Source organism: Panthera onca, chromosome D1, assembly GCF_046562875.1.
Source record: "Panthera onca isolate mPanOnc1 chromosome D1, mPanOnc1 haplotype 2, whole genome shotgun sequence".
Taxonomy (NCBI): Eukaryota; Metazoa; Chordata; class Mammalia; order Carnivora; family Felidae; genus Panthera; species Panthera onca.
This window is the reverse complement of record NC_138348.1, coordinates 99,680,422-99,705,968: the sequence shown is the minus strand read 5'-3', so window position 1 is coordinate 99,705,968 and position 25,547 is coordinate 99,680,422. Positions and strand designations below refer to the sequence as shown.

Below are 25,547 nucleotides of genomic sequence, written 5' to 3'. Positions count from 1 at the left end.
TGGCTGTGCATCCTGCCAAGCCACCTCAGGCAATGCTATGCCTGCTTCCTCAAATGTAAAATGGGAATAAATTAATCACCTACCCCACAGGGTCGTCGTCAAGTGTAAATGGTATAGTCTATAAAGCACTTACCATAGTTCCTGGCATATAGTAAAGGCTCAATAAATGGTGGCAGAGATGATGATGATGATGATGATGACGATGACGGAGAAGCATAAGGATAATGTCACTTCAGCCCAACGTGATGCAACACAGCACCAGCTCGCCAGTGAGGAGACCTGCGTTCTGGCTCCCTCTTTGCCACGTGTTGCTGCTGTGTTTGGGGGCATGTCACCTCTCCTCGGAGCCTTATCCTTCATTTACAAAACGAGAGCCTACTCTGTTACGAGCTTGTGCAATGAGTGTTGTGATTCTCCATCATCAGATGAGAAAACGTGGGTGTCGAGAAGGCAAATTCGAGATGCTGCACAAGGTCATGTATTCGTGGCTGAGCTAGGATTCAGACCCCAGGCTAAGGGTGTCTCCCTGGGCTTCAACACAACAGTAACGACGGAGACGATGTGCATACACTTTTCTCGATTGTCAAGAGTGACACGTGGCTAAGTTGCCTCCTTCCGACGACGGCCATGAGAATCGCCTTGAATTGACAGCTGAGACCTACGACCCAGTGGGGCTTTGGAACAGCTGTCACTCACCCCGCCTGCTGCCAGAAGCGAGACAGGAAGCCGGGGAGATGATTCTAGAGAGCCTGGTTCTAGTCCCGGCTCCGTCACTGATTACAGGACTCTGGACCAGATTACCTGCAAGTCTCCTCCCAGTACTAAGCCTCTGTGGTTCCAGGATTCATTCACTGGGGATCAGGAGAAATGGGCAGTTTGCAAAGGAGAGGCTTACGCCTGACCTAAGGACACCGGAGGGAGGTCGGGGAAGGCAGGGCCACTCGGGGGACGCATGGAGGCAGCTGAAAAAGATCCTGGGGTCCTTTCCCTTTAAGAGGAGCAAAGATCCCTGACTTCGGGATTAGGCTGTGCAAGCCAGGGAAGGGGGTGGGGGCTGAAAAGCCCCCTGAGTCTAGAGATTCAAAGGCACCCTGCCCCTGTGAGGTGCAGAAACTCTTAATTGGAGCTGTGCGTGCATCCAGCACCGATCACTCCATGATGTGCCTTTCTGAAGCACAGAAGGCAGCCCTTCATTAAATCCGACACCAGGGAATTAATTCAACTCACTGCCATCACTCTGTCTCCGTCACCCGCTCCCCTCAGCAGCCATTGCTCCTTGATCTTTCCCACCTTCGTGTCGAAAGTTCTCCTTGAGAAGGGAAGCTTCCCCTGACTGTCACCTGCGCTGTGACTATATCATGGGCCAGGACCCGGGGCCCAGAGGGGGAGGGCAGATGGGTGGGTGGATAGATGGCTCCACACACACATGCTGTCATACAAAGATGAAGGAACACGGGCCGTGACGGATCCTTCACCACCACCAGCAGAAGAAGGAGAGGTTTGAAAGCTGACGGTGACAGCTAAGTGGCTCGCCCCTTTTTAGCTGTTCCTGACACAGTGACTGTACCATTAAAGTCCCCCCAGGAGGAGTCACGGGGAGATGGAGAAAAAGAGAAGGGGCTGCGGGGAAGCTACCTGGGTCACTCTGTGCTGTCACGGCACCTCCTCATCCACAGAAGATCAGCTTCCAACTGCCCCCCTCACCTACCTACAGGTACCTTCCTACCTACCTGTTATGTTCGGGGTTTCCTCCGGACTCCGAGATGGGAGACCCATGTGCAGAGATACCTCGCTCCGAGAGAAGTCGGGCAGGACTTCGGGCGGGTGGACCCCCACCACCACCTGTGGGATCTGGTCACCCTCCGTGGGAGATCGTCCTCCTTTTCCCCCCAACACGCCAAACCAGTATTATCTTTGTTCTACTGGTGCTGAGAAGTGGAACCAGGAACCCCTGCCCTAGGGCACCGAGCTCTGAGATCTGTCCGTCCAAGAAAACAATGCTTCAAAAGCCTTCAATGACCTCCCATGTAAGTCACCAGGCAGCACTGGAGTCCAATTCCTCTTTCTAAATGGAGCCCCAAAGGGCTTGCAAGGAAATATAAAATAGTCATAAGGCCAGGGAGAGAGAAGGTGGATTATGTGAATGCTCATCGATGATGGAAGAGAGGTTTAAGGAAGAATTTCCCTAAAGGAAGGAGGCAGATCCCCAGGGAAGTACCAGCAGCTGGTCCCAGCTCCTGGTTGAGGTGAGGGACAGCCAAAGAAATAGCCCTAGCGAAATAACTTACATCAGTACCCCCATTTTATAGATGAGAAAGTTCCGAGAGGGAACCAACTGGGTCCAAGGTGAGACCCAGCCCAGACCCAGGCCCTGGCCTCCTTCCTGCCTCCTCTGGCTTGCCCTCTCCCTCCTGCACCAGAGCTTTTTTCCTCTGGAAGATTCCCACTTGCTCAGGAATTCCAAGTAGACAACAACCCTTCCTGACTTTAATCAAACCACAGAGTGGAGTCAGAAATGCAAAATGAGCCTTTTTAAGGAGCTCTTGTTTTTGAACCTTCTTAAGAAATTCTGACATTTTCTCTTCATCGAGTCGCAAAACCAGATTAGAAAGTTCTCCTGGCCGTGGCGGGGGGGTGGGCTCCGAGTGTTAGGGCTGACAGCACTGCAACAAGGCAGCACCTTGCCACAGAGTAAGGCAGCCTGGTCCCGGCCCGGCCCTGAGACGAGACACCGCACCTGTACCCATCCCACCAGTGCGCCTGGAGTCGCTGTTACATCCACTCCCTTAGGGAGGACAGGCCCTTTTCCTGGGAGGAGGGAAGCCCCATCTTTGGTAAAACACCAGAGGAGAGGAAGAGAGGTAAGTGCCCCGTCATGGGTTTTCTATGAAATACATTCCTACTCATCAACGCCAACAGACTCCTTGGAATTGTGTGAAAGATCTGAATGACCCTCTGAATCTTCCCCATTGGAAGGTCAACTTGGGAGGTGGGAGAGAGAAAACTGGTGCTGGCCTCCTCTCAGAGACGGGATTCGCAGCTCTGGTTCAGAGCTGGGGACAGGGAGAAAGGCCACTCAACATGGGGGGTGCCAATGGATTCCCAAGGACAAGCATGCCTTCCTGGTGCCATGTTGTCCCGTATCCCCTAAGCCCTCAAAAAGTTCTGCGGGAGACCTGCAGGCCCAGGTCGGGGGGTGGGATTTGGGGGAAAATCAGGAAGGAGGTTGATGCCACATTCGCTCCACATCAGGACAAGGAAAAAGAAGCATCCCTGAAACACAGAGCAAAAAAATGCAAATTTGGCAGAGCTAAGGAACCACAGCCAGGGACGGCTATGAGCCCGGAAGCATTTCCAAGGAAGTGGAATTAAGATTAGGGGTAATTTTGTAGCTTGTAAGAGGCAGGGGCCACCTTATCAATATCCGGGTTATAGAAAAATATTATTGTTCTTATTTTAGAAATGAGGCAGTTGAAAAATTCAGGGCCCAGAGCTACTGAGCCAGAAGGAGCCAAGGCCACAGGGTGGCTGATAAAAACCTGATCCCAGCTGTACTGGTAGAAACAGCATGTTCCGGCCCAGGAGAGGCTGGAGTCTCATTACCATCTGTGGTGCGGGGCGTCTCTCGGCCCTGTGTTTTGAGAAAGATGCTGACGAACTGGAGTCTGACCGGAGGTGGCACCCAGGATAACATATGAGATCAAACCCTAGAAGGGACCTGCTGCAGAAACGGTCCCCTAGAGCCGGGAGAAAGGGACATGGGGGGGCAGGGGGGGGGTGCAGGACAGGATGAGGTCTGTCCTCTGAAGGGTGCCACAAGGCAAGAAGGAAAACTCATTCTGTGTTAATCTGGGGGGCGGGGGGGGGGGGCAGGAAGGGGACCAGAGGGGCGAATTTCAGGAAAGCACATTTCAGCCCAACATCAAAAGGAACTTCATAAAAGAGGCAGTTGCTAAAAACAAACAAACAAAAAGACAAAAAACAACCAAAAAAACCACACAGGAGTAGCGGCTACTTTGCAAAGTACCTGCACTTAGATATGGCCTTTCCATCCTCGACCCACCTCACGTTTAATCTCAACACATCCTTGCAAAATTTAGAAAACTGCAAGAAAGAGATCAGAAATCATTCCCAATCTCACTACCCAAAGATAACCACAACGATCACTATCACTAATGCAAGCATTTCTTTCAAGACATTCATCTATGGTAGGTGTTTTTTTTTTTTAACCAGTTGGACTCCTATTACATAGATAAAAATGTATTTTCCACTTAACGTATTATGATCCTTTTCTCATGTAATTAAAAATGCATTGGGATATTTCATTACACTATTGTACCCATAAATTATTTAATCATCCCCCTATTATTGGGTATTCGGGACCTTTAAAAAAAATTTTCACCGTCGTAAATAACATTGCAGCAAACAGAAATCTTTACTGCCATCTTCGGTTACTTCTTAAGGACAGAACCCAAAGTGTGCACGCCCTGATGGCCCCACGTCGCCAAACTGCTTCCCGGAAAGGTTGTCTATTTGCATCAGTGGTCCGTGAGTGCGCCCAGCTATTCACAGGCTTGCCAAGATCACCTCCGGGTTTCCCTGGAAAGAGCACTCTTCCATTTGAGGTGAGATCTCATACACTGCTTTTCAGGAACACGTCTATTACAGGCCTACTTAGGCCAAACCGGGTAGAAACTCTGTCTTGCACACACACGCACGCTAATTCTGTGTTCTTTGTCACTCTGGCAATACTCTCAGACCTGGGGGGATCGCAACACAAATGTACCCCATTGACCATGAGACCGCCTCTCTCGTCATGTAGTAGGGGGCTTCTTGAGGCCTCGTGCCAGGCCCAACCAAGGCCACAGAGGGTATCTGTAAAATGGGCTCCATGTGCAGGTGCTACCTGAGACCTGGGTATGCAAGAGGGCAGGAGAACCAGAGAAGGAACAGGAAATCACTGTTGCAGGATAAACTGGGATGGAACTAGGTGCTGTGAGAGGTGAAGGAGGAGGGGGCAGCTGGAGAGCCCCACCCTGCCCCCTGCCCAACCCACCCTCTGTTCTCCAGGTCCCATGGGGCACCCCCCCTCCTCTCACCACTCTGCCCCTGCGGAGCACGGGCAGATCATCTTTCTCTCTCGGCTTTCCTCATCTGCTACGACCTGGGCTCCCAGATTTCTCTTGTCATTTGAGCTGGGATTGGGAGTAAACCCTTCAAGGCAGGTAATGATCGGGGCCCCTCCCCGGATCCCCAAGTCACTTGTCCCTCCCCAGCTGGCCTCTGACATTGACTTACTGCCCCTCAGGACAGAAGGACATATGACAACGGCTGCCAGGACACCCCTAGGCTCCCAGCTCTTAGGAGAATGGCAGAGCAAGGGGTCTTCCAGCCCCACGAACATCCGGTATTCATTTTCAGGGCCCTCACGCTGGGTCTCCAGACTCTCATTAAACCACGAAACAGATTACAATGAAGTCCCGAGGTAGATACATCTCTCCTCCTCTTATATTTATACCACTTTTAACGTAGTTATTTAACAGCTCTTGAGCACCAGCCCTGCCCAAGGTGGCCGGGGCAGAGGAGGCGGGAAACAGGTGGGGAGGGCGGCGGTGGGGCGGGGAGGGGTGGGGGGAGCATCACTGAGATGCGGGCATGTCTCCTTACCTCTCCCCAGCTCCACCCACAAAGAGCCCCTGGGATCGGCTTCCCAAATCCCACACTCACTAGCCACGAGCTCTCTCGGCATTCCCAGCCCCCCAACCCTGGAATGCCACAGAAGGACCCCAAGCGTGACCCCACCCTTCTCCCCGCATTTTGCGTCCTGTGTTGAAACGGGTTCTTCCTAATGGAAGACACCACGCTTATAGAAAAAGGGTAAAAATAATACAAAAGCACCCATGTTTATTTTGGCTATATTTTCTTCAGCTCTTTTTAGGAAGAAACATTTTAAGAAAGAAAACCTTCTGGAAACAGTTGTCTTTCCCTCAATGAGTCCGTTGCCTCCTTCCTCAGAGGTAAGCACTACCCTAAATATGGTGTTTATCATCCTCATGCATGTTTTTTTACTTTGGCTACATATGTATGTATCCAGAAACAATGCAGGGTACTGCTTTGCATGTTTTCAAACTTTATACAAATGGTACCATAATGTACACATCCTTCTGCGATTTGCTTTCTCCCCTTCGACGTTTGTTTTCGGTTTTCTTTTCATGACATGTCCAGGCTGATTTGTAAAGCTCTGCTTCATGCATTTCCCCTACAGTATAGTATTTCATTGCGGAAATAGAAGAGATTTAATTTATCTATATTGGTTTCCAATCCTTTTACTATCACACACACAGTTGCCATGACAATTCCTGCCTTGCCCATATGTAAGAGTGTCTTTAAGGAACATGCATGTCGGAGCTCTTTTCCGGACATGTCTGTCTCCCCAGCAGGACACAGACCTGTCACCCACGGTGCCCCCGGTGCCCGGTATGATGGTGGGCGCATGGGGCTCAAAGAGTGGGTTAAACTGAACCAAGCCGAAAGGGATGTGTGGAGTCATCTCTTCCAGCCCCTCTGCTTACAGATGAGGAAAGTGACATCCAGAGAAGGGAAATGAAAGCAGTCAACGAGAGAGCGGGAGCCAGAAACCTGTGCCCCTCCCCCAGCTTTCTGGTCCAATCCTCAGCATACTCTGGGGGAGGTGGTGACAAGCAGGCACACAATCCACACGAGAGAGGGCAAAGACAAAGGGAAGAGAGGTGTTAAGGAGATTATACCTGGGCGCTGGGCCTCCCAGCATGGAGGGTCGTCTCACACTCCCCCTCCGGATGAGATCTCACTCCTGGACACGCAGACAGAGACCTCGGATCTGGACGCCCTGCACCCAGACCGAAGTCTGCCTTTTGTGGTCTTGTTTTGTGTCGCAGGAAGACCCTGGGCCTGGGACCCGAGAGACCCCGACACGTGGCCTAGAGGTGAAGAGTGGGGCCTGGCACCACAGGACCTGGGACTGAGTCCCTAGTCCGCTCCTTACCAACCGTGTGGCCTCGGGTACGTTACTTCGCCTCAATGTGCTTCATTTTTCTCATCTTTCAGATGAGGCTGGTAGGGCCCCTGGGCATCTGACTTCGGCTTAGGTCACGATCTCACAGGTCGTGAGTTCAAGTCCCATATCGGGTGGGCTCAAGTCCCACTTCGGGTGAGCCCCACTTCTCTCTCTCTCTCTCTCTCTGCCCCTCCTGGGATTCTCTCTCTCTGCCCCTTGCTCACTTATGCCCCCCCCCCCTTCTCTCTCTCTCTCTTCCTAAAAATAAATAAATAAATAAATAAGTCAAATGGGGCTGGTAATCCCAACCACCTTATCATGATATTGGGGGGACGACACAAGTTCTCCTGTATAAAGTAATCCACGCCGTGCCTGGCACATGCAGGTACCATGGGTTTATCACCACCCTCCCCTCCAAACTCCACGCGCTCTGCACAGCATGGCCTCACCTCCCCCTCTGACTCCTGGGCCTTGGGCAGGGCCTTGGGCAGGGCGCTTCTGAGGCCCCATTTCCTCACTTGAACATGGGGACAATGCCACCGTGATCCCACTTTATCCCAACAATACAATGAGATCAATCAATGCAACAGGCCTTGATGAGGTCAGCTCATGAAATAGACGCACTGGAGTTCTTACCGTCTTATTTATCCAATCGTGTAACTGCTGGTGGGGCAGAGCCTCTTCCCACTCACCGTGGGCCACAGACCGCGTGGAAACAGGAAATATATTCTGTCTTTACAACATGACGTCACATCTACCACAGTGCCTGGCTCCGTACCTGGCCCATGCCATCGGAGGTACCGGAGGAAAGAGCAAAGTCACCGAATCTCTCACAGCCTCTGTCTGCTCATCTGGAAATGGGAAGGACTGTTCTGTGCTGCACAGAAACCTTGTGAGAGTCAAAGTATAATATGTATAAAGTGAGCTATAAACTATAAATGCACAATGCAAATTTAACTCACTAATGTAAAAAGAGAGAGACGGTTCCGTTTGTCTTTAATCCCTATACTGCTTAGACTCTGAGGCGCGCCTGCCCAAAGGAGGCCCAGTGATAATTCTTGGGAAATTTAAGGGCAGGCTTAGACTCCGGGAGGCAGATGATCTCTAGGTTTCTGGGAACATCCTTAACCACCGAAGACCAGCTCCCCAAAGTCCGGACCATTCCCCACTCAAAATCTTCAACGACTCCCCATTCCCCTTTAATTACATAAAACTCGGTACAGCATTAATTACTCCCCACCCTTAAATAAATATATCGTGAGCTCCAGACACACCAGCCAGTCTCCCCGAAGAGCACAGCCTTTGTTCACCGGGCACCCGGGGACTTTACCCCCGCCATGGCCTCCTGTATGCAGAGCACGGGTTTGCTTACCAGAATCGCCTAGGGGACTTTCACAAATACAGATGACTGGGTCTTACCTCGCCCCCCCTCCACCCCCCCACCGCCGGGATCCAGACTTCATTGTTTGGGGTGGGCCTGGACGATAGTGGTGATTCTAACGTTGAGAGCAGACAGGTCTAGAACACTGTCCCCTGCGGGAGCACCGCCTGCCAAAACAACTCATTCTCCAGGACCCCTGGGAAACGCCGCTTCTGGTGTGGCACCTGCTCTAACCAGAGCAGACAGGGCTTCCCACCCGTGAGCCCGCAGAGGCCGTGCCTCTCCTGTGCCCTAATCACAGCCTCCTTCATTGGGGGTCACCTGTGTCCCACGTTCGACTTGCCTATCAGGCAGCAAGCCCCTCAACGGCCGGCACGGGTCGCTGCATCTTCCAGGCCTCTGCCCACCTTTCCTGTACCTACACCTCACAGGCCTCATCAAATAGTGACCGCTCCAAGGGTGTCCACAAAACTCACGACACCGAGTTCACCCTCATTCCTGCCCAGAAGATGAAGAGGAGAACAGGGGACCATCTGCTGTTCGGGAGAAAAGGCCAAGCTCTGTACACTCACCCAGACGCACTCCGGAGCTAGATGCTCCTATGCCCTTCCCCAAAGATAGTGGCCAAGGTGTCTGCCTTGGGTCTCTGCTCTTGAGGGCGCGTGTGGGGGTCTACACAGGTGAGGGGGAGTCTCCTCTTTCCAGAGGCAAAAACCGGGAGTGTTGAATACATGAAAAGACGCCTAGCGACACTCATCGTCAGGGAAATGCAAATCAAAACCACAATGACATATCCCCTCACACGGGTCAGAATGGCGACAATCAACAACCCAAGAAACAACCCGTACTGACGAGGATGCAGAGAAAGGGGAACCCTCGTGCACCGTTGGTGGGAATGCAGACTGGGGAAGCCACTCTGGATCACAGTATGGAGGTCCCCCAAAAAGCTAAAAATAGAACTGCCCTACAATCCAGCAATCGCACTACTAGGTATTTACCCAAATACAAAAATATTAATGCACCGTGATGTTTAGAGCAGCAGTATCTACAATAGCCAAATTATGGAAACAGTTCAAGTGTCCACTGATGAATGAATAAAGAAGATATGGGGTGTGTATGTGTGTGTGTGTATACACACACACACACACGCACACACACACACACACACACACACACACACACTGGAATATTACTCAGCTGTTAAAAAGAATGAAGTCTTGCCATTTACAACAACACGCATGGAGCTAGAGAGTATTCTGTGAAGCGAAACAAGTCAGAGAAAGACAGATACCGTATGATTTCACTCATATGTGGAATGTAAGAAATAAAACAGCAGTGCCTGGGTGGCTCAGTCACTTAAACATCTGACTCTTGATCTCAGCTCAGGTCGTGATCTCATGGTTTGTGGGTTCGAGCTCCATGTCGGGCTCTGTGCTGACAGCATGGAGCCTGCTTGGGATTCTGTCTTTCCCTTTCTCTGCCCCTCCCCCGCTCTTATTCTCCTTCTCTCTCTCTCTCTCTCTCAAAATAAATAAACATTAAAAATAAAAACAAACAAACAAGCAAAGGGACAGAGGGGCAAACCAAGAAACAAACTCTTAATTATAGAGAACTAATGGTTACCAGAGGGGAGGTGACGGGGATTGAAGAGTACACTTGTCGCGATGAGTACCAGGTGACGTCTAGGAGCGTTAAACCACCATATCATGCACCTGAGATCAATATCACACCCTATATTAACTGGAATTTAAGCAAAAACTTAAAAAAGCCGTACGTGCGTGGGTACACGTATGTACATATTCACCGTGTACAAATTACATCGCACATACTATTCGCACCCATTCGCACATACACAGTTTAATTAAAATGAGTTTCCCTGGTGTGTGGAAAGAGGAATTTCTCCAAATCCCCTGAGAGCCTCGAGCAAAGACCCTTGGGAATCCCTGTCTACATAACACAGCATCTTGCACACAGGAAATGCTCAAAAAACATTTGCTAAATTAAATAATGAACGGAAAATTCAACCACTGCTTGTTGCTAATGCCAACATAGCCATTTAGACAGATTCGGGGGGTGAAGCCAACGTAAGACGTGGCATTGCCAGCTGCAGCCTGATGGCGTCTGTGCCTTTTCCTGGGCGCAGGCTCTGAGCAGGCACCCCGGCTTCCTGGGCTTGTGTAACGGCAGGCTCTGGAATATTCTAGATAGCGAGCCTCTTCCTTTCTGTGTCCCACTCCGAGGGTGGTGAGGAGGATCCCCCGGCATCCTCTCTGAAGGGACTCCTCTGCTTAACACGGCGTCAGAGAGCCCACCAGACCCCCACACAGAGGTAGCATCCGATACCTGGCTGACTCCTGAGCCCAACAGCTGAACGGAAAACCCAGACTCCGCTTCCAACTCCCACCCCCACTGCCACTCACTGTCACGGGCTCTGTCTCCCACTCTGTCGTCTGCTCCGCAGCCGCCCCTCCGGGCTTCCAGCAGATTCCGTGTTCCTAAAGATGTGGGCGTTCAGGTATGTTCTGACCCTGATGTGGAGGGCAGAAGCCTCTAGGTGTGAGAGGAAGATGCTTCCAACTTAGAGGCCTTCGTGCCAGCCTCTGAGCCCCTCCTGTCACTGTCCTGGAATGCAGAAGGCTGTTCCTGGTTCCGCTGGCTCAGCATCCCACTGAGAAAGGCAGGCTTCGGCTGACTAAGACACATGCCTAAGCTCCTGAGGTTTCTGCACACGGCAAGGTGCCTGCTGGACCACAAAAGCCGATGGAATATCGGGCTTGTATATAGGCCTTCTGGGAAATACTCTGCCACTGCCCCAACATGAGGGTCTGTTCCCTCAACATCCTGCCCTAAGGCGCTCAGCCCCAATGTAATGAGACCCAAGCTCACCCCTACATGCTCACTCCTAGATGCCCACAATCAGACGCCCACCCCCTGGATGCCCCACCTACTTGCTCCCACCCGCACACTCACTCCTCCCGGAGACCTTCCAGGCCTGGAGGGGATGACAAACCCTGGAACAGTTAGCCTGTATCTGTTCAGCACAAAACAGAGTTGAAACCCTACATTGAGAGGATCTCTATGTAAAACAAAACAAAAAACCAGGTCTATATAAAAAATGCTAGCTATACATGGAGACTATGTTTTCTCCACATAGAAAAAGTACCTAACTTCCAATCTTCACAGCTGCTGAGAATGAGACTCAGAGAGATAAAAAGACCCACCTAGGGTCACACGGCAAGCAAAGGGCGGGCCTCAGATTTAAACCCAGATCTCTGGCCAGAGCCTACACTGTTTTCGCTTTGCTATACAGCTTCACTCCATCAAGAAGAGGCTCCCAGCAAGCCCTGCCGACCTGAGGCATCACAGCAGCCCCAGGGCCTCCCCCTTCCCTTTATTTTAATTCATGCCATTGACAGCCCAATCCAGAGATCAGCACCCCCCCACCCCAATTAAACGTCTCTTGTAGGCATCCAATAAACCTCATCTGAGCGCCTACTCTGTGCTGGAGCTCAGTGACGCTTGTGGCATTACGGATGTAGACCCTCGTCCCGCAGCGACCCAGCCGGCGTGGACCTCTGCCTGGAACCACAGCCCGTCCCCTGGCGGCTCACGTTCTGGCGGTGAGGTCTCATTGATACGCAACAGAGTTCAAAATCACAGGCTTGGCAGGAAGTGCCATCTATACATAGCTCTGCCATTCTGTAAGCACCGTTGGCTTCTCCTGAATAAACGCTACCCTACATTAAATGCCAGAATTCGGCGAGCAGTCCTGCATGTTTGCAATGAGATTGAGAACTAAAAGCAAGATTGATTCTGATGTGAACACCAGCAAAGCAAATGGGTTTTTGAAAACCCTATAATTTCCCTGCAACCCTTGACTTCACTAAACACACATTTTTAGACTACAGCACAGTTAGGTAGGCATTAAACAAAAATGAGGTAGTCTAATGATGACTTATGTGTAGGATAACCTTCCATAAAGCACCCCGCTCTGATTTCAGGGTAACTTACAGAGGTGCCAACTTAACCAAACAATGCCGCTTGCTCTGCGTCCACTGCCACGGCGTGATCTCGGGGCAAAGCGTCTGCCGGCAGTTGTCTTAAATCTGCTGAAATTCACCCAGTGGGTGCTCTGGAAATGCAGCACCTGCCATGAACTAAATGGAAAAGCAAAACACGACACATGCACACACCACCAGAAGCACCTGTGAACACAGACTATTTTGCTCGACTGTGGAGCCGCGGCTGATGGTTCTGGAACCAACCAACTGGCAGGCAACTGCAGAGCAGCCCGCCCGCCGGGAGATCGGAAGGGGTGCCGGGGAGCCGTGGGCGTGCGGTCCAGCGGGGGCCTCAAGGGCTCCTAAGGGGCGGGCATCACACCGGAGTTCCTGTACCCCCTCCCCTTTCCTGGCTGGGTGACCTTGGGCAGGCCTTGCAATCCCCCCAAGCCTTGGTTTCCCTCTTAGGTGAAGTTGAGAACGTGTCCCCCTCAGATGGGATGGAAAAGATTCAGTAAGATTATGCCTGTGAGCAGGCTTTATAAGCCAGAGCACGCTGTACAGAGGAAAGGCGGCACAGGGCACGGTGTGAGAGGTGGCCCAAGTCACCGCTCGGAGCTGAAATCAGCGTGCCCTGGGCCCAGCTCCTCACTCTGTGGCCTTGAGCAGGTGACTGACCTCCCTGTGCCTCAGGCTTCTCATCTGCAAAATGGAGCTAACAATAGCAGCCGCTACATAAGACACTAGGGAGGATGAAACAAAATGGCCCGTGAAAAGCACGTATCACAGAAGAGCTCAGTAATTGATCACTTCTTTGCTTACTGACCGTTATTATCACCATGATTATCATTTCCAGTCAGGCCACCCGACTCGGGAGAGAATTCCTTTGCTGCTTCCGAATGTTTCCCTGTCATCTCTCACCTGCAGAGTGTGGTTTACGGCTTTAGAAGGTAGGATTTTCTCTCTGCACTCTAAGGAATAAATTAAGGCTGTCTGATTCTGATGGCCCTTCCCCCATGAAAGCAAACAATAAACAAACAATAATAACAGAATTCAGGGCCAGCTGCTGTTTCCTCTCTGTAACTGCCTTGCTGCGGGAAATAGTAATTGCCACAAGTCCCCGAGACAGGCCTCAGGCTAGAGTCACCAAAGTGCATTACAGGTAAAGACCATGGACTCTGGGTCCCAGCGACAAAAGCTTCGCCACTGAGAAGCTGTGTGACCCGGAGCAAATTGCTTGGCCTCTCTGAATCTCATTTCCTGTGTACCTACGAGTTAGGGGAGGGCGGGTAGCAGGCCTGCCTCACAGGGTTAAGAGGAGAATTCAATGGCAGGACGTCCAGGCACCTGCCGCCGGGCCCTACAGACACACGTGTCTTAATACGCTTCTCGCCTAACCACGCGCGTCCCCAAGCCTCACTGCATCTGCTTCCCCGTCTGGAAAGTGGGGAAGGTAATGGGGGTTACCGCAAAGAGCAAATGAGATCACGAAAAAGCTCTTCCTACACGGTATGGGGTTGTGGAGACACTAGTTATTACTGAACCAGGGTCTGAGCACTTTGAGATTAGACCGGGCAGGGTGTCCCGGGAAGGGAGCTTTGCTGTGTTGCCACCGGACCCCACAGGCCTTCATCCCTTCCCTTAATGTCATTTCTATCAGGTACCGTGCAAGGCACAGGTGAAAAGGAGAGGAATTCCACACCGTCTTGGCGGTTTGTTTCCCTCATCTTGCCCCCGTGGTCACCCATCTCGCCTTAGTCCCGTCTTCTCAAGGTCACGTGTTCTACCGCCAGCCCGGCGCCCAGCACAGCCCAAGGCTAGACAACGTCACGAAGCTGGGGGTCAGGAGTAGCGTCTCCCTGCCGTGTTTAGACCCCTCCTTCCCCACCTGAGAATTCAAGCCTCTCCAGAGGCCTGCTTTCCTTGGCAGGGATTCCGTGCACAGGTTTCCTTATCCCCATTTCACAGACAAACGAAAGAGGCTTTGAAACTGACTTGCTCAAGAGCACGGATTAGGACTAGAAGACCACAGCCTGCCTTCTTTCTGCCGCATCCCACTACCTCTTCTGTAAGCTGTCTGCTCCCATCTGTCACCCAATTTCCTATCCGGTTGTCTTTTTCTTGCGGCTTTGCAGCAGTTTTTAAAATATATTTTGTGTGTCAAGTTTTCCGGAGGCAATATAGCGTAGGGCTTAGGAATGCAAAGAATGGCATCCGGATGTGTACGGGTTGGTCTAACGCTTCCTAACTTTAGGCAAGTCACTTAGCTTCGTTGTGCTTCAGTTTGTTCATCTGTAAAATGGGGGAATAATAGTCCCTTCATCAGGTTGCTTTGAAGGCTAAGTGAGCCAACGCAGAACCTGGAAACCTAGTAAGGGTTTCATAAGTGTTGGGCATTACCATGTTGCCCCTCCACACACACATTTTGTTTTCTTTTGTTTTTGCTTTTTTCCCAGAACTGGCACGAACTTCATATCCTGGCATCCTTTTGAAACTGCTCTCACCACTTAATTTACCCTCTGGGTCACCCCCACCCCCTCTCCTGCCTTCCTGCCTTTGCCCCTGCTGCCACCTCTACCCAAAGCGCTCCTTCTGCCCCCATGGCCCCGGGGAATGTATCCCAAGACTCAGGGCAGGCTTCCCTCCCTTTTGTGATGGCTCACTGGGCCACCATCAGAAAGAATCGCAGCTCTGTCATATCATGCTCTCCATGGGAAGATACTACAACCCTACTCCGGAGCTCTGCCGAAGGGAAGAAGAAGGTCATGGGCCAGTTCGGCTCCTCTTCAAGCCCTGACCCTGTGCCCTTCACCCAGCAGGGGCCCAAACCCCATTGTTAAATTGCCTTGAGCACACTATCTAGTTCACATTAGCCCAGACTGACCATCCCAACCCCTTTTCTCTACGGCCCGGGAGAGTCGAGAGCTGAGATCCCCCATTTTGCGTCTCAACAGAGCATCACAGGGGAACCCACAGAAGCCTTCTCTCTCTGGGTAGCTGTGGAGCAGCTCAGTGAAATAAAGACCAAGGACCACCCAACTTAAACCCTGTAATGCCACCGGGTTTCTGTGTGACCTTACCTAGGCCTCTTTCCTCCCTGCCACATGACAGTTTAGTGGGGGAGAGACTGGCATTTTGTCATCCTCATTAATCATCTTCTAAAAGACTGGAGAGAAGAGGGGCCTGAATAAAATAAGGAGCCTGCCCTTGCTGGTTATATATTCTCGTAGTGGGGAGAACACAGATTGCAAATATACTAGACAAAACACGATTAGTGCCTTGAGCAAGGAACCGATAAAGTCCGGAGGGAGTTCACAAAAGGATCCCCTCGAAGAAGGTTAATCGGGGTGATTTTTAAATCCATTCTTAGCAGAAATCGGGAAAGAGATCATGGAAAAAGTGGTATTTGAACCAGGCTGTGAAAGATGGGTAGGGTTTAGATACACAAAGAAGGAGGGAAGTCTGATAGTAAAAACAAAACACCTCATGAGCAGTTGAAATAATGGGCTCTGAGAATGTCAAGAGAGAAGGGGTGAAGGGGGGCCCAAAAGAGCATCAGTTTATCAGTAAGTGTGGAGGCTGGGCTCCCGGACCTCCAGGGCCCTTCCAGCCCTGACAGTCTGTGACTCTCTCCGTTTGTGGCCTACATGCATCCAAACTGGTCTCCAGGCACAACCCAGCTCTCTCTTGTCTGCTGCGTCCCCCATCCAAGTTGGTGGAGACATATGGGATCCGAGGTAGTCTTGGTATCACTCTGAGCAAAATGCAATTAATACGCTGAATCTGTATTCCAAAGCAACCAAGATCATATATGACTGTTTACTGCGTGGAGATTATCTATCCCTGTCCATCAGAGCTGACAGCATGAACTGAATCCTAAACCCCCAGATGAGGATGGTCTTTGTGTCACCCACTGGGCCAAAAACAGAGCCAGTGCCCAATAAAGCCTTCTTGTTAGAATGGCTGTTTTATTCACTGATCTTTCAGCTAGAGATCTGTTGCCCTTCAGAAAAGCCAGGGCCTCTGGTCACTGAACACACAGCCAGAGGTCGGTAGAAAGGTTGGTGACACATTTCTGTCCCTAGGCAAGTGCAGGAGACAGGGACAGGCCCTCCTCCCGTAAGAAAACCTGAGGACAGTCCGGTTTTTTAAAAAGCTTATTTACTTAGAGAGAGAGTGAGCGAGCCAGAGAGGGGCAGAGAGAAGGGGAGAGAGAGAATCCCAAGCAGATTCCACACCATCAGCGTGGAGCCCGACACGGGGCTCGAACTCACGAACCGTGAGATCATGACCTGAGCTGAAATCCAGAGTCGCTTAACCAACTGAGCCACCCAGGCGCCCCAAGAACAGTCCATTCTTAATGAGAAGCTTGCCCTGGAGAGACAGCGGGAGATAGAAGGACTAGGAGGACCCCAGTTCAAACCCAGGTTACAGCCTTTGTTAGCTATGTGACCTTGGGTAAAGTGTTTCATTTCCCTGGGCTTCAATGTCCTCATTTATAAAATTAGGAAAAAAAAAAAAATGAAACAAAAAATGTTATCTCTTAAAGGGTTATTGCAAGGATTAGAGATAATTTGGGTCTCAATACATGATAGATATTATCATTAATCTCATTACTATTATGCTGTGACAGGTGCTAAGAGGGCCCTGAGGATAAAGAGATGGAAAAGATACAGCCTTATACCCTCCTGCAGCAGGGAGACAGAAACAACCACCCATCACCTAAGAGAATACGACATAAGTTCTGTCGGCAGGCTTACGGAAGGCCTCCCGGAAGGGGACCCATGTGGACCGAGTTTAAAGGACAAAAGAGAAGTAGGGTATCAATAAGGAGAGGAGGGGACAGGTACAGAGGAGACAGCAGACATCACAGCGATGAAAAGAGGTCTGAGAAAACCCGGGAATAACGTGGAACCCTGGGGACCATCAGGGAGGTGGGCTCGCTGACTCTCCTCCGTCAAGGGTAGGCTGCGGTCCAGGAGCCCTGCCCACTAGGAGGCCCCGGACCCCCTCTGACCAGATTCCTCCTGGCCCCTGCATCTCTCCCCCACCACCAACACACAGGGCCCCCAGCGTGCTCCCAGCCCAGCCAGGGCCTGATGACAACCCAGCATTCCAGAGCCCCATCCTCAGAGACAAGGGAGCCGATCCAGGCTTGTCTTCCAAAGCACCGGTGGACACATCTGGCCCACATCTGAGCAGTGTCCAAAACTCCCCTCTGGGGCCACGACAGCCAGTCAACATGCTGGTGAAGAGCATGCTGGGAAACTCCCACAAGGAGCCCGCATCGATATAATCAGGTCTGGTGGAAATTAAAAGCTATTAGGAACAGGGCCGGATTTATCTTTATATCCAATAACATGCATTGTAATGGTGATCATGCAGATGGGAAATTAAACCACATCTCAGCTTCACTGGAGGCCTTAATTTTGATTTATGTTTGTGCACAGCCCTTTGCCCTCTTACCCCCACCCCACCCACTCTGGACAGCCAGTTCTCCTCAAGACCAAGGCCCCCGAGATAGGAGTAAAGGGTAGGAATTGCCAGATCATAGGTGAGAGGTCCTGTGCTCTTACATCTGTAAATACCCCAATGGAAGGGAGACGTCCAGCTTGGAGGGAAAAGGCAGGGGTGTAGTAGGGAGTTCTGGGAAGTAGCATTTTGGGGAAAGTTTGCATCTTGGTCTCTCCAGCCTCTACCTGGAAAAAGTACAGGCAAAAAGCTGCTGAGAGTTTCTGCGGCCGGCTCCCGGAGGCTTATCTGCCCCTCCCCACCCCGGACAGCTGGGAAGGCTAACCTGTGAGCAAACACCCAACTCACAGAGCGTGTTTAGGCACCAAGCCCTTAATTCCTTCCAAACACCCTCGGAGAGAGGGGTTGAAGGGTAAGCTCTTCATTAGCAGAGGCCTGCACCCACCCCCTCGCGCCCCCTCCTCAAAGGGCTGCTGCTCTCCCCAAGAAGATGTCCCCTGGGGCCCTGAGCGACCCACCTCAGCCTTCCCATTCCTCCTCTTGCTCTCCATCACCTGCTTCTGTTGGCCCTGTGGTCTGTGAAGGATCTGAGATCAAAGTCAGCACTGTTCTGTCTGCTCCAGAAGCCTACTCTAAAGCATCAGCGGGGATAACCGGCTCCTGGGTCCTCCCCTAACCTCACGGCAACCTAATCATTAAACCTTCCCCCACCATGAGAAGCTGCTATCCGACCTCCCAGACAACACACACACACACACACACACTGGGTACAGTGTGAGTAGGGAAGGCAGATAATCCTGTTTTTATGAGAAAAAAAAAAAAAAACAATGAACAATTTGCATTTTCCAAAATTAAAGCATGCGGCGTGTGGGCCCAAGTTCTGGCTTCTCATCTACAGAGGCTGGAGGAAGCAAAACTCTAGTCGCTGGTTCTCATGGATTCCTCTGGGAGCGTGTTAGTTGGATTTGTGTGCTTTGGAAAGTCTGTCCCTGGATCTAAAACGTGGCTGTAGAAGGATCTAGAATGATTATGGATGGTGCCCGAGGGCTGGGCAGGGGAGGAAAATTCTCCAAGGCTAAAGGAAAGAAAGAGGTGCCACAGAACTGAAGTTTAACAGAGTCCTGCAGATTAGGACCAAGCCCACTTCCCTGATAATTATGCCCTTTGGGGCCCCCAGCCCTGTCTTGACATCAAAGATTGCCCCGAAGCCCCAACTACAAGGGTTGCCGCGGGGAAGCTCACTGCCTCCAGCTCCGACGCCTAGGAGTCGGGTTAACCTTCCTGCTCTCCCGTCTGCACCGGATGTCGTCATGTCGTCCGACCCCACACCCACTTCGATCACCCTTATTTCAACACTCTTCCCACATTCCTTCTCGACTTTTCCAACCACCCATACATGCTCCGACGGAACGTTTAGCAAGCACTTGCCCTGCATGTACAAGGTGACGTGTTAGAAGCCAGGGAATGTGTGGATGAGCCAGCCATTTCCCACGCTGGGAAACTCAAAAAGGGGGGCCACAGGGCCTGTTACATGGAAACAGACACACTGCCATGGGAAACAGCGGGAACAGGAATGCCCTCTTCCCACTGGGTCATCATCATCATGGTCACAGCGGTCCTCGGTGTGCCAGGCAGCGTTTGGAACCTTTTACAATATTGACTTCTTAAACCGTGTAAACTAGGGCAATCATCATGCCCATTTTATTATATCTGGGGAAACTGAGGCACAGCGGGGCAAAAGACTTGCGCAGCTCATTAAACAGTGGGATGAGTCTCAACCTAGGTGGTCTGGTCGCCAACTCCAGGGACTCAATTCCACGAAGCCTTCCCTAAAACGCAACAGGGACTTTTTTTCCCCTTCCTAAGGCCAAAAGCCTCCTTGTCTAGAGCACACATTTAAAGCCTCCGTTGTAGTCAGAGTAACACTGCGTTGGATACACGTGGATGGGTGCTGGGAGGCAGTTCTGCATGGGGTTGGTGCACAGGTCGAAAGAACAGACCTGAGTTCGAGCCCCCGCCCTCTGCTTAATAGATGCCTTACCCGGAAGAAGTTACTTCCTCTTCTGTAAAGTGGAGGGAAGAAATACACTTAACAGACTTTTTATGAGAACAAAATGAGATCACATAGGAACATTTCTTAGCCAGTGCCTGGCAGGCAGTAGCACTCAAACAATAATAATTATTATTTAATAATATTACTAATTGATATTACTTTAATGAATATAACTCTTAGTCCATAAACTCAAGTGTATAAAAAATACCACCTTTCTTTATGTTCTGTCAATCACGTTCCATCGGACTCTGTGGGATAAATGGGCCATTCGATCTTCATTACTGGGGCTTCCCCCAGGGATGTGCCAAGGTCCGCGGTCTCTCGCCAGCCGGTTGCCCCTGCCTGCATGACCCCTTTGGGTCTTGAGCTGTGCACCCCATGCCTCATTTGGACGCAAGAACCCTGGACTCAGTCCCAGACCCCGCAGAGCTACACACAGCCACCCATTGTGGGGCCCAACTGCTTCCTCCAGCTGCACCCACTAAGCAGCCTCCAGTCCCATCTCCATCCCTGGGATTCGGACTCGTCTATGTCCCGTTTGTTCCTTGTCCTCAGAGGCCCTCTTCCCCAGCCAGAACACCCATCCTAACCTCTCCTATGAGCTTATGGTTTCACAAAAGGCAGGAAGAGCGGTTGTCTCAAAGTAGATTCGGATTCCTGTCCTGCTACAAGCTCTGAAGCCGGGAAACATAACGGCCTGGCCATCTGCTTGGAACTGAGAGAAGGAAAAAGCACCAGGAGCAAAACACAAATTAATGTCTCCAGAAGAGTATCCCGCCATGTCAGCTGTAAATATGCCTAAGCATTGGCTCTCCTCCTAACTGCACTGGAACCAGGTAAAGAGCTTTAAAAACACGGATGCACAGGCTCTACCACCGAGATACTGATTTGGGGGTGGTCCCAAGCACCAGTGTCTTCCAAAGAGCTCCCCCGGGACTCAACTGCGCAGCACGATTTAGAAACCCGGCTTTACAGCTTTCAGGCATCGAAGTCTGCCTTCCCTAACCAACCCGAAAACCCAAGCAACGAGAATCATTTCATACGACCAACAATGAGACATCAAAGCTGCAAGGGCGCTCAACACCTGGTCAGCTTCCTCCATTTCACAGAAAGGACAAACCAAGGTGCTCAGCCGGGAGAGGAAGAAAAAGCAGGAGATCGTGTGCACCGTGCGGGGATGAAGACAGAGGGGCCGGGAGCGGTGGGGGGAAAACCACCCTTTTGGAACCGGAGGCCTGGAGGCGTTTTGAGGACTTGAGGTCCTCTCTTGGGGTTTCCAGACCAGATTTCCTGTTGAAGGGACAACACCACATAGGAAAAGGGAACCAAGAACGAGGGGCTCGCGATCATGGCGGCTCTAGCAAGGTGAACCCACGACGTGGCATTGACCTCTTCTCCCGATACCAGGCACAGGCAGGCTCGGGCCAGCTAGAATCCTAATGGGGTCTTTGGCTAAGTCATGAAAACAAAGTCCCACACGCATGTTACCCGTGTCTGGTGCCCTCAGGATCCGGTGCTCATTGCTTGGTCATTCCATGCGAGAATGCACACCACAGCCAGCCTCCTGGCTGTCCTCTCCCCACAGCCCGCCACGGTGAAGGAGCCTCCAGCCTCACCTCCCATTGCAAAAAGCAAGGGCAAGCAAAGGTCCAGGGGCCAGGAAGGATGGAGACCCCGCTCTCTGGGGGAGTAGGATGCACCCTGTGCCAGACAGGACCGTCGCACGCCCAGCAGAGAGAGAGGCCGCTGGCACGTGGGTTTCCACCGCCCCACAGACAGACGTGCCCAGCCGAGACCAAAGATGCTTTTTTTTGCCGAAGCATCACTAGAACAATAACAAATCAGTCACCAGAACCAACCTCAAGATCTCAGCTCAACAACCAACTCAGCACCTCTGCTTTATCTCTCCCCCAGTCCCCGCCCGCCCCGCAGCACCCCTGCCCGCCGCGGCGCCACAGTCCTGCCTTACCTGGGATGATGGAGACCGTGTCCTTCTCCCAGGACACAACGCTAACATATTCCTGCACTGAGGAGGGGATGAGGCACTTGAAGACGGCCACGTTTCCACGCATTGACCTTTGATCCTCCACCCGGACGGTGTAGGGTTCCCTGAAAACTGCAGAAAGATGAGGGAGTGGGAAAGAGGGGGGACGTCACAAGGCTGGGACTTGGTAGGGCCCTGAGAAGGGAACGGAGAGCCAGCTCAGCCCCCCCAGCCCCCACCCCCCATCACTTCCTCCCCCACCTCCCGTTTAACCAGCCCCAAGGTTCCTGCCATGATCTTCCTCCTGCCATGATCTTCCTCCTGCCTGAGTCATGTCCTCTCTGCCCTATGGGGGAGCCTACTCCCCCTCAGAAATACCCAGCCTTCCTCTGCAAGACCATAAGCCCAGCTTCTAACCTGTCCAATTTCAGGGAGGATTAACAAACTATTCGATTGGGAGGGCCTGAGGGCAGCAGCTAAGTGCTGCGTTGTGATCACATTCAACAAGGGGATACGGAGGCAACGAGGAAATGCGATAGAATTCCTCTAAGCAAACCACACTTGATTTCCTACATGCTTCCTGGGCCCCGGGTGGCAATGGTTTTAGGCACAGCGACCATAACCTGCCAAAAATAAAAACTGCGACACGGGATGTAACAACAGACTTTTGTGCCACTTCAACGTGACAGGCAGCCTGGGAAAATGTAGCTCACACACCAAACTTTCCGGAAGGGCCTGGTGCTTTAGGAGGACAACGGAAGAGAATATCTGAAATTGTGATGGTCTGAAAATGGGCGGTCTCTAAGACTCCCTGCAACAAAGAATCCTTACTGCTCTCTCCTACCTCCTGACACTGCCTACAGCCTGACCCCCAGGCTTGCCCCTGCCTCCAGAACTCTCCGTTCCTTCCCCACAGTGTGCAGTGGGGACCTCCCGCCTCAGTCCCGCGGCTGGGTTCTAGGCCGCTGTCACCTGCAGCCACGCTGCATGTCGGGTCCCATGGGTGGGCTGGCTGAGCCTCGGGGGTGGGGCCAAGGGGCCCTGCCTCTCCCTTGTCCTCCTCTGCTTGGCCTCTTCCAGGGATCGTTCCAGCCTTCCACCCTTCTCTGCCAAGCGGAGTTGGTGCAGCCAGATCCCCGCTGTCTACCGACCTTGTCCTTCAGCAGGCACCTGGGCAGCGTGCCCTCCTGCTCTCCCTGCCACGGTTGCCAGGGTGACGCTCAGGGCCCCGAAGCCCCTCTGGCTGTGCACCTGCAGCCCCTCTGGCTTCATCAAGAGCCGCTTAATTGGCTGTGTCTCTAGTCAGGCCAGCCCTGCCCGGCCTCCCCAGGCCTTTATTCTCTCCCCACCTCCCTGTTGTGACTGTGCCAAAGAAGAGAGAGAGCTGAGGTGGAGGAGAGGTGGAGAAGGGTGTGGGCAGGGCACCGCCCAGGGCTGTGAGAGAAGCACCCAGGAGGCTGACGGAGAGCTGACACAGGAAGGAAGCAGAGTGGAAGAGGACAGAGCTGGGCTTTGGGTGCACCCGGCCCTGAAGACTCCCAGGGGGCCAGCAGAGGCCGGGCTCGGGAGCAAGCAGGCCTGCCTCCTCCTCTGAGCCGCTGTGTGACTCTGCCCAAGAGGTACTTAACCTTCTGGAGCCTCGGTTTCCTCATTCGTAAAAGGAAATCACAACAATGATAACAGCAGCGTGTGGAAGGCCTGGCCCAGGAAAGCACTGCAAAAATACTGTTTGTCATTATAGCTTGTACCTCTGACTAGCTGGCTATGTGCCCTTGGGCAAGCCACTTAACCTCTCCTTGTCTTAGTCCCTCATTTGTATTTTAAAAAAAAAAAAAAAAAAAAAAAAAAGGACTTTACAGGATTGTGATGACAACTGCATCCTAACCCAGTGACAGGCACACAACTGGAAATATGACCTTACTTTCTCTTAAACCAGTCCTCTAGGCTGTGGAGGCCGGCACTGCACCAAACCTTGGCCTCAGGGCTTCCAGCCCGGCACGTGATGGTGTTAGGGGGACAGTGCAAAGGGTCTACTCCTAAGAATAAGTTCCACAGGGAGCCCCAGGAGCGATACCCTGAGGACGGTCCTGGGTTCGAAGAGCTCACATCTACTCCCAACCAAACCAACTGGATGAAGACCAGCTCTTTAATCAAGAGTGCCCTCCCCACCTCACCCCCTGAGGACACCTGTTGCCAGCTCCTTGGAACCTTGGACCTGTGAGAGGCACTCCTAAGGCAGAAGGATCCTGGAAGTCAGAGATCTTGCAGGATCTTGGCCGGCAGGTTGGGAGGCCTTCCCCAGAACCCACCCTTCTTTGCCCAACACAATCACCAGGAAAGATGGCACACCCAAGGCTTGGTGCCATCAGAGCGGGTTGGCTAAAACATCATCTGTCCTCTCCCACCCAGAAAGCTCTTCTGAGAAAATCAGTCCCAAAACGTCAGTGGTTTATTGCTACTTGGGGTATACCTTACAACGGATTATGACATACCAGGGCACCGTGGCATTCTAATTAAGAGTAGCTCCACCTAATCCCTTCCCTCACCTCCTGACCTCGCTCCCAGAAATGAAATTTTTTATTTTCTTTAAAGAGAACAGCCGAGGAGCGCCTGGGTGGCTCAGTCAGTGAAGCAAGCATCCGACTTTGGCTCAGTCATGATCTCACGGTTTGTGGGTTCGAGCCCCAAGTCCGGCTCTGTGCCGACAGTTCAGAGCCTCAAGCCTGCTTCCGATTCTGTGTCTCCCTCTTCTCTCTGCCCCTCCCCTACTTACACGCTGTCTGTCTCAAAAATAAACATTAAAAACAAAATAAAGAGGACAGCTGAGAAACCTCACTTCCTTGCCTCCACTGACCCTTCCAAAGACCAAAATGCTTCACTGCTACAATTTTCCATCACGGGTTTTATCTAAATGCCTGTTCTCCTAAGATATACTCAAAGATCCATCAACAGTGGATTGGATAAATAAATGTCATAGTTGAACGATAGAATACTACACAGCCATGCGAATGAACAACCCCATTCAACTACACACAGCAGTAGAGGTAAATCCCACAAACGAGAGTGAGCAAAGGATTCAAGAGAATACACAATGCAGGACTCCATTTATATAAAGCACAAAAAGAGGCAAGTACCTGTATTGCTAGAAGTCAGGACAATGGTTTCCCCTAGGGGAGTGGTGACAGAAAAGAGGACAAGGGCGGCTTCTGAGGTGCTGATGTTATGTATCTTTATCTGGATGTTAAAGTTTGTGACAATTCATCAAGCTACCTACTCGTAATATGTGTACTTTTCTTTATGTATTTAAATAAAAGGGGTGGGTTTGGGGGGTTTTTGTTTTTTGAAGCCAGCAACTCACTGGATATTTTCCATGATTCAAGCACTGAAATGAACACTTAATTTAAACAAGCACCAGCTGCCTTGGGGCGCCTGGGGTGGCTCAGTCGGTTAAGCTTAAGCGTCCGACTTCGGCTCAGGTCATGATCTCACGGTTCATGAGTTCAGGGCCCACATCGGGCTCTGTGCCAACAGCTCAGAGCCTGGAACCTGCTTCGGATTCTGTGTCTCGCTCTCTCTCTGCCCTTTCCCTGCTTACACTCTATCTCCATCCCTCTCAAATA

At 51.7% G+C, this 25,547-nt stretch overlaps 1 protein-coding gene across 1 annotated transcript in view; it reads right to left on the bottom strand.

The window, feature by feature from the left end:
• The window catches only part of DSCAML1 (DS cell adhesion molecule like 1), a 349,722-nt gene that overhangs the window by 306,832 nt on the left and 17,343 nt on the right, over window positions 1–25,547 (bottom strand). Inside the window, exon 3 of the mRNA XM_060604850.3 lies at window positions 21,913–22,059. Within this exon, the coding sequence (XP_060460833.3) occupies window positions 21,913–22,059 (147 nt within the window). The remainder of the gene's footprint in view (window positions 1–21,912; window positions 22,060–25,547) is intronic.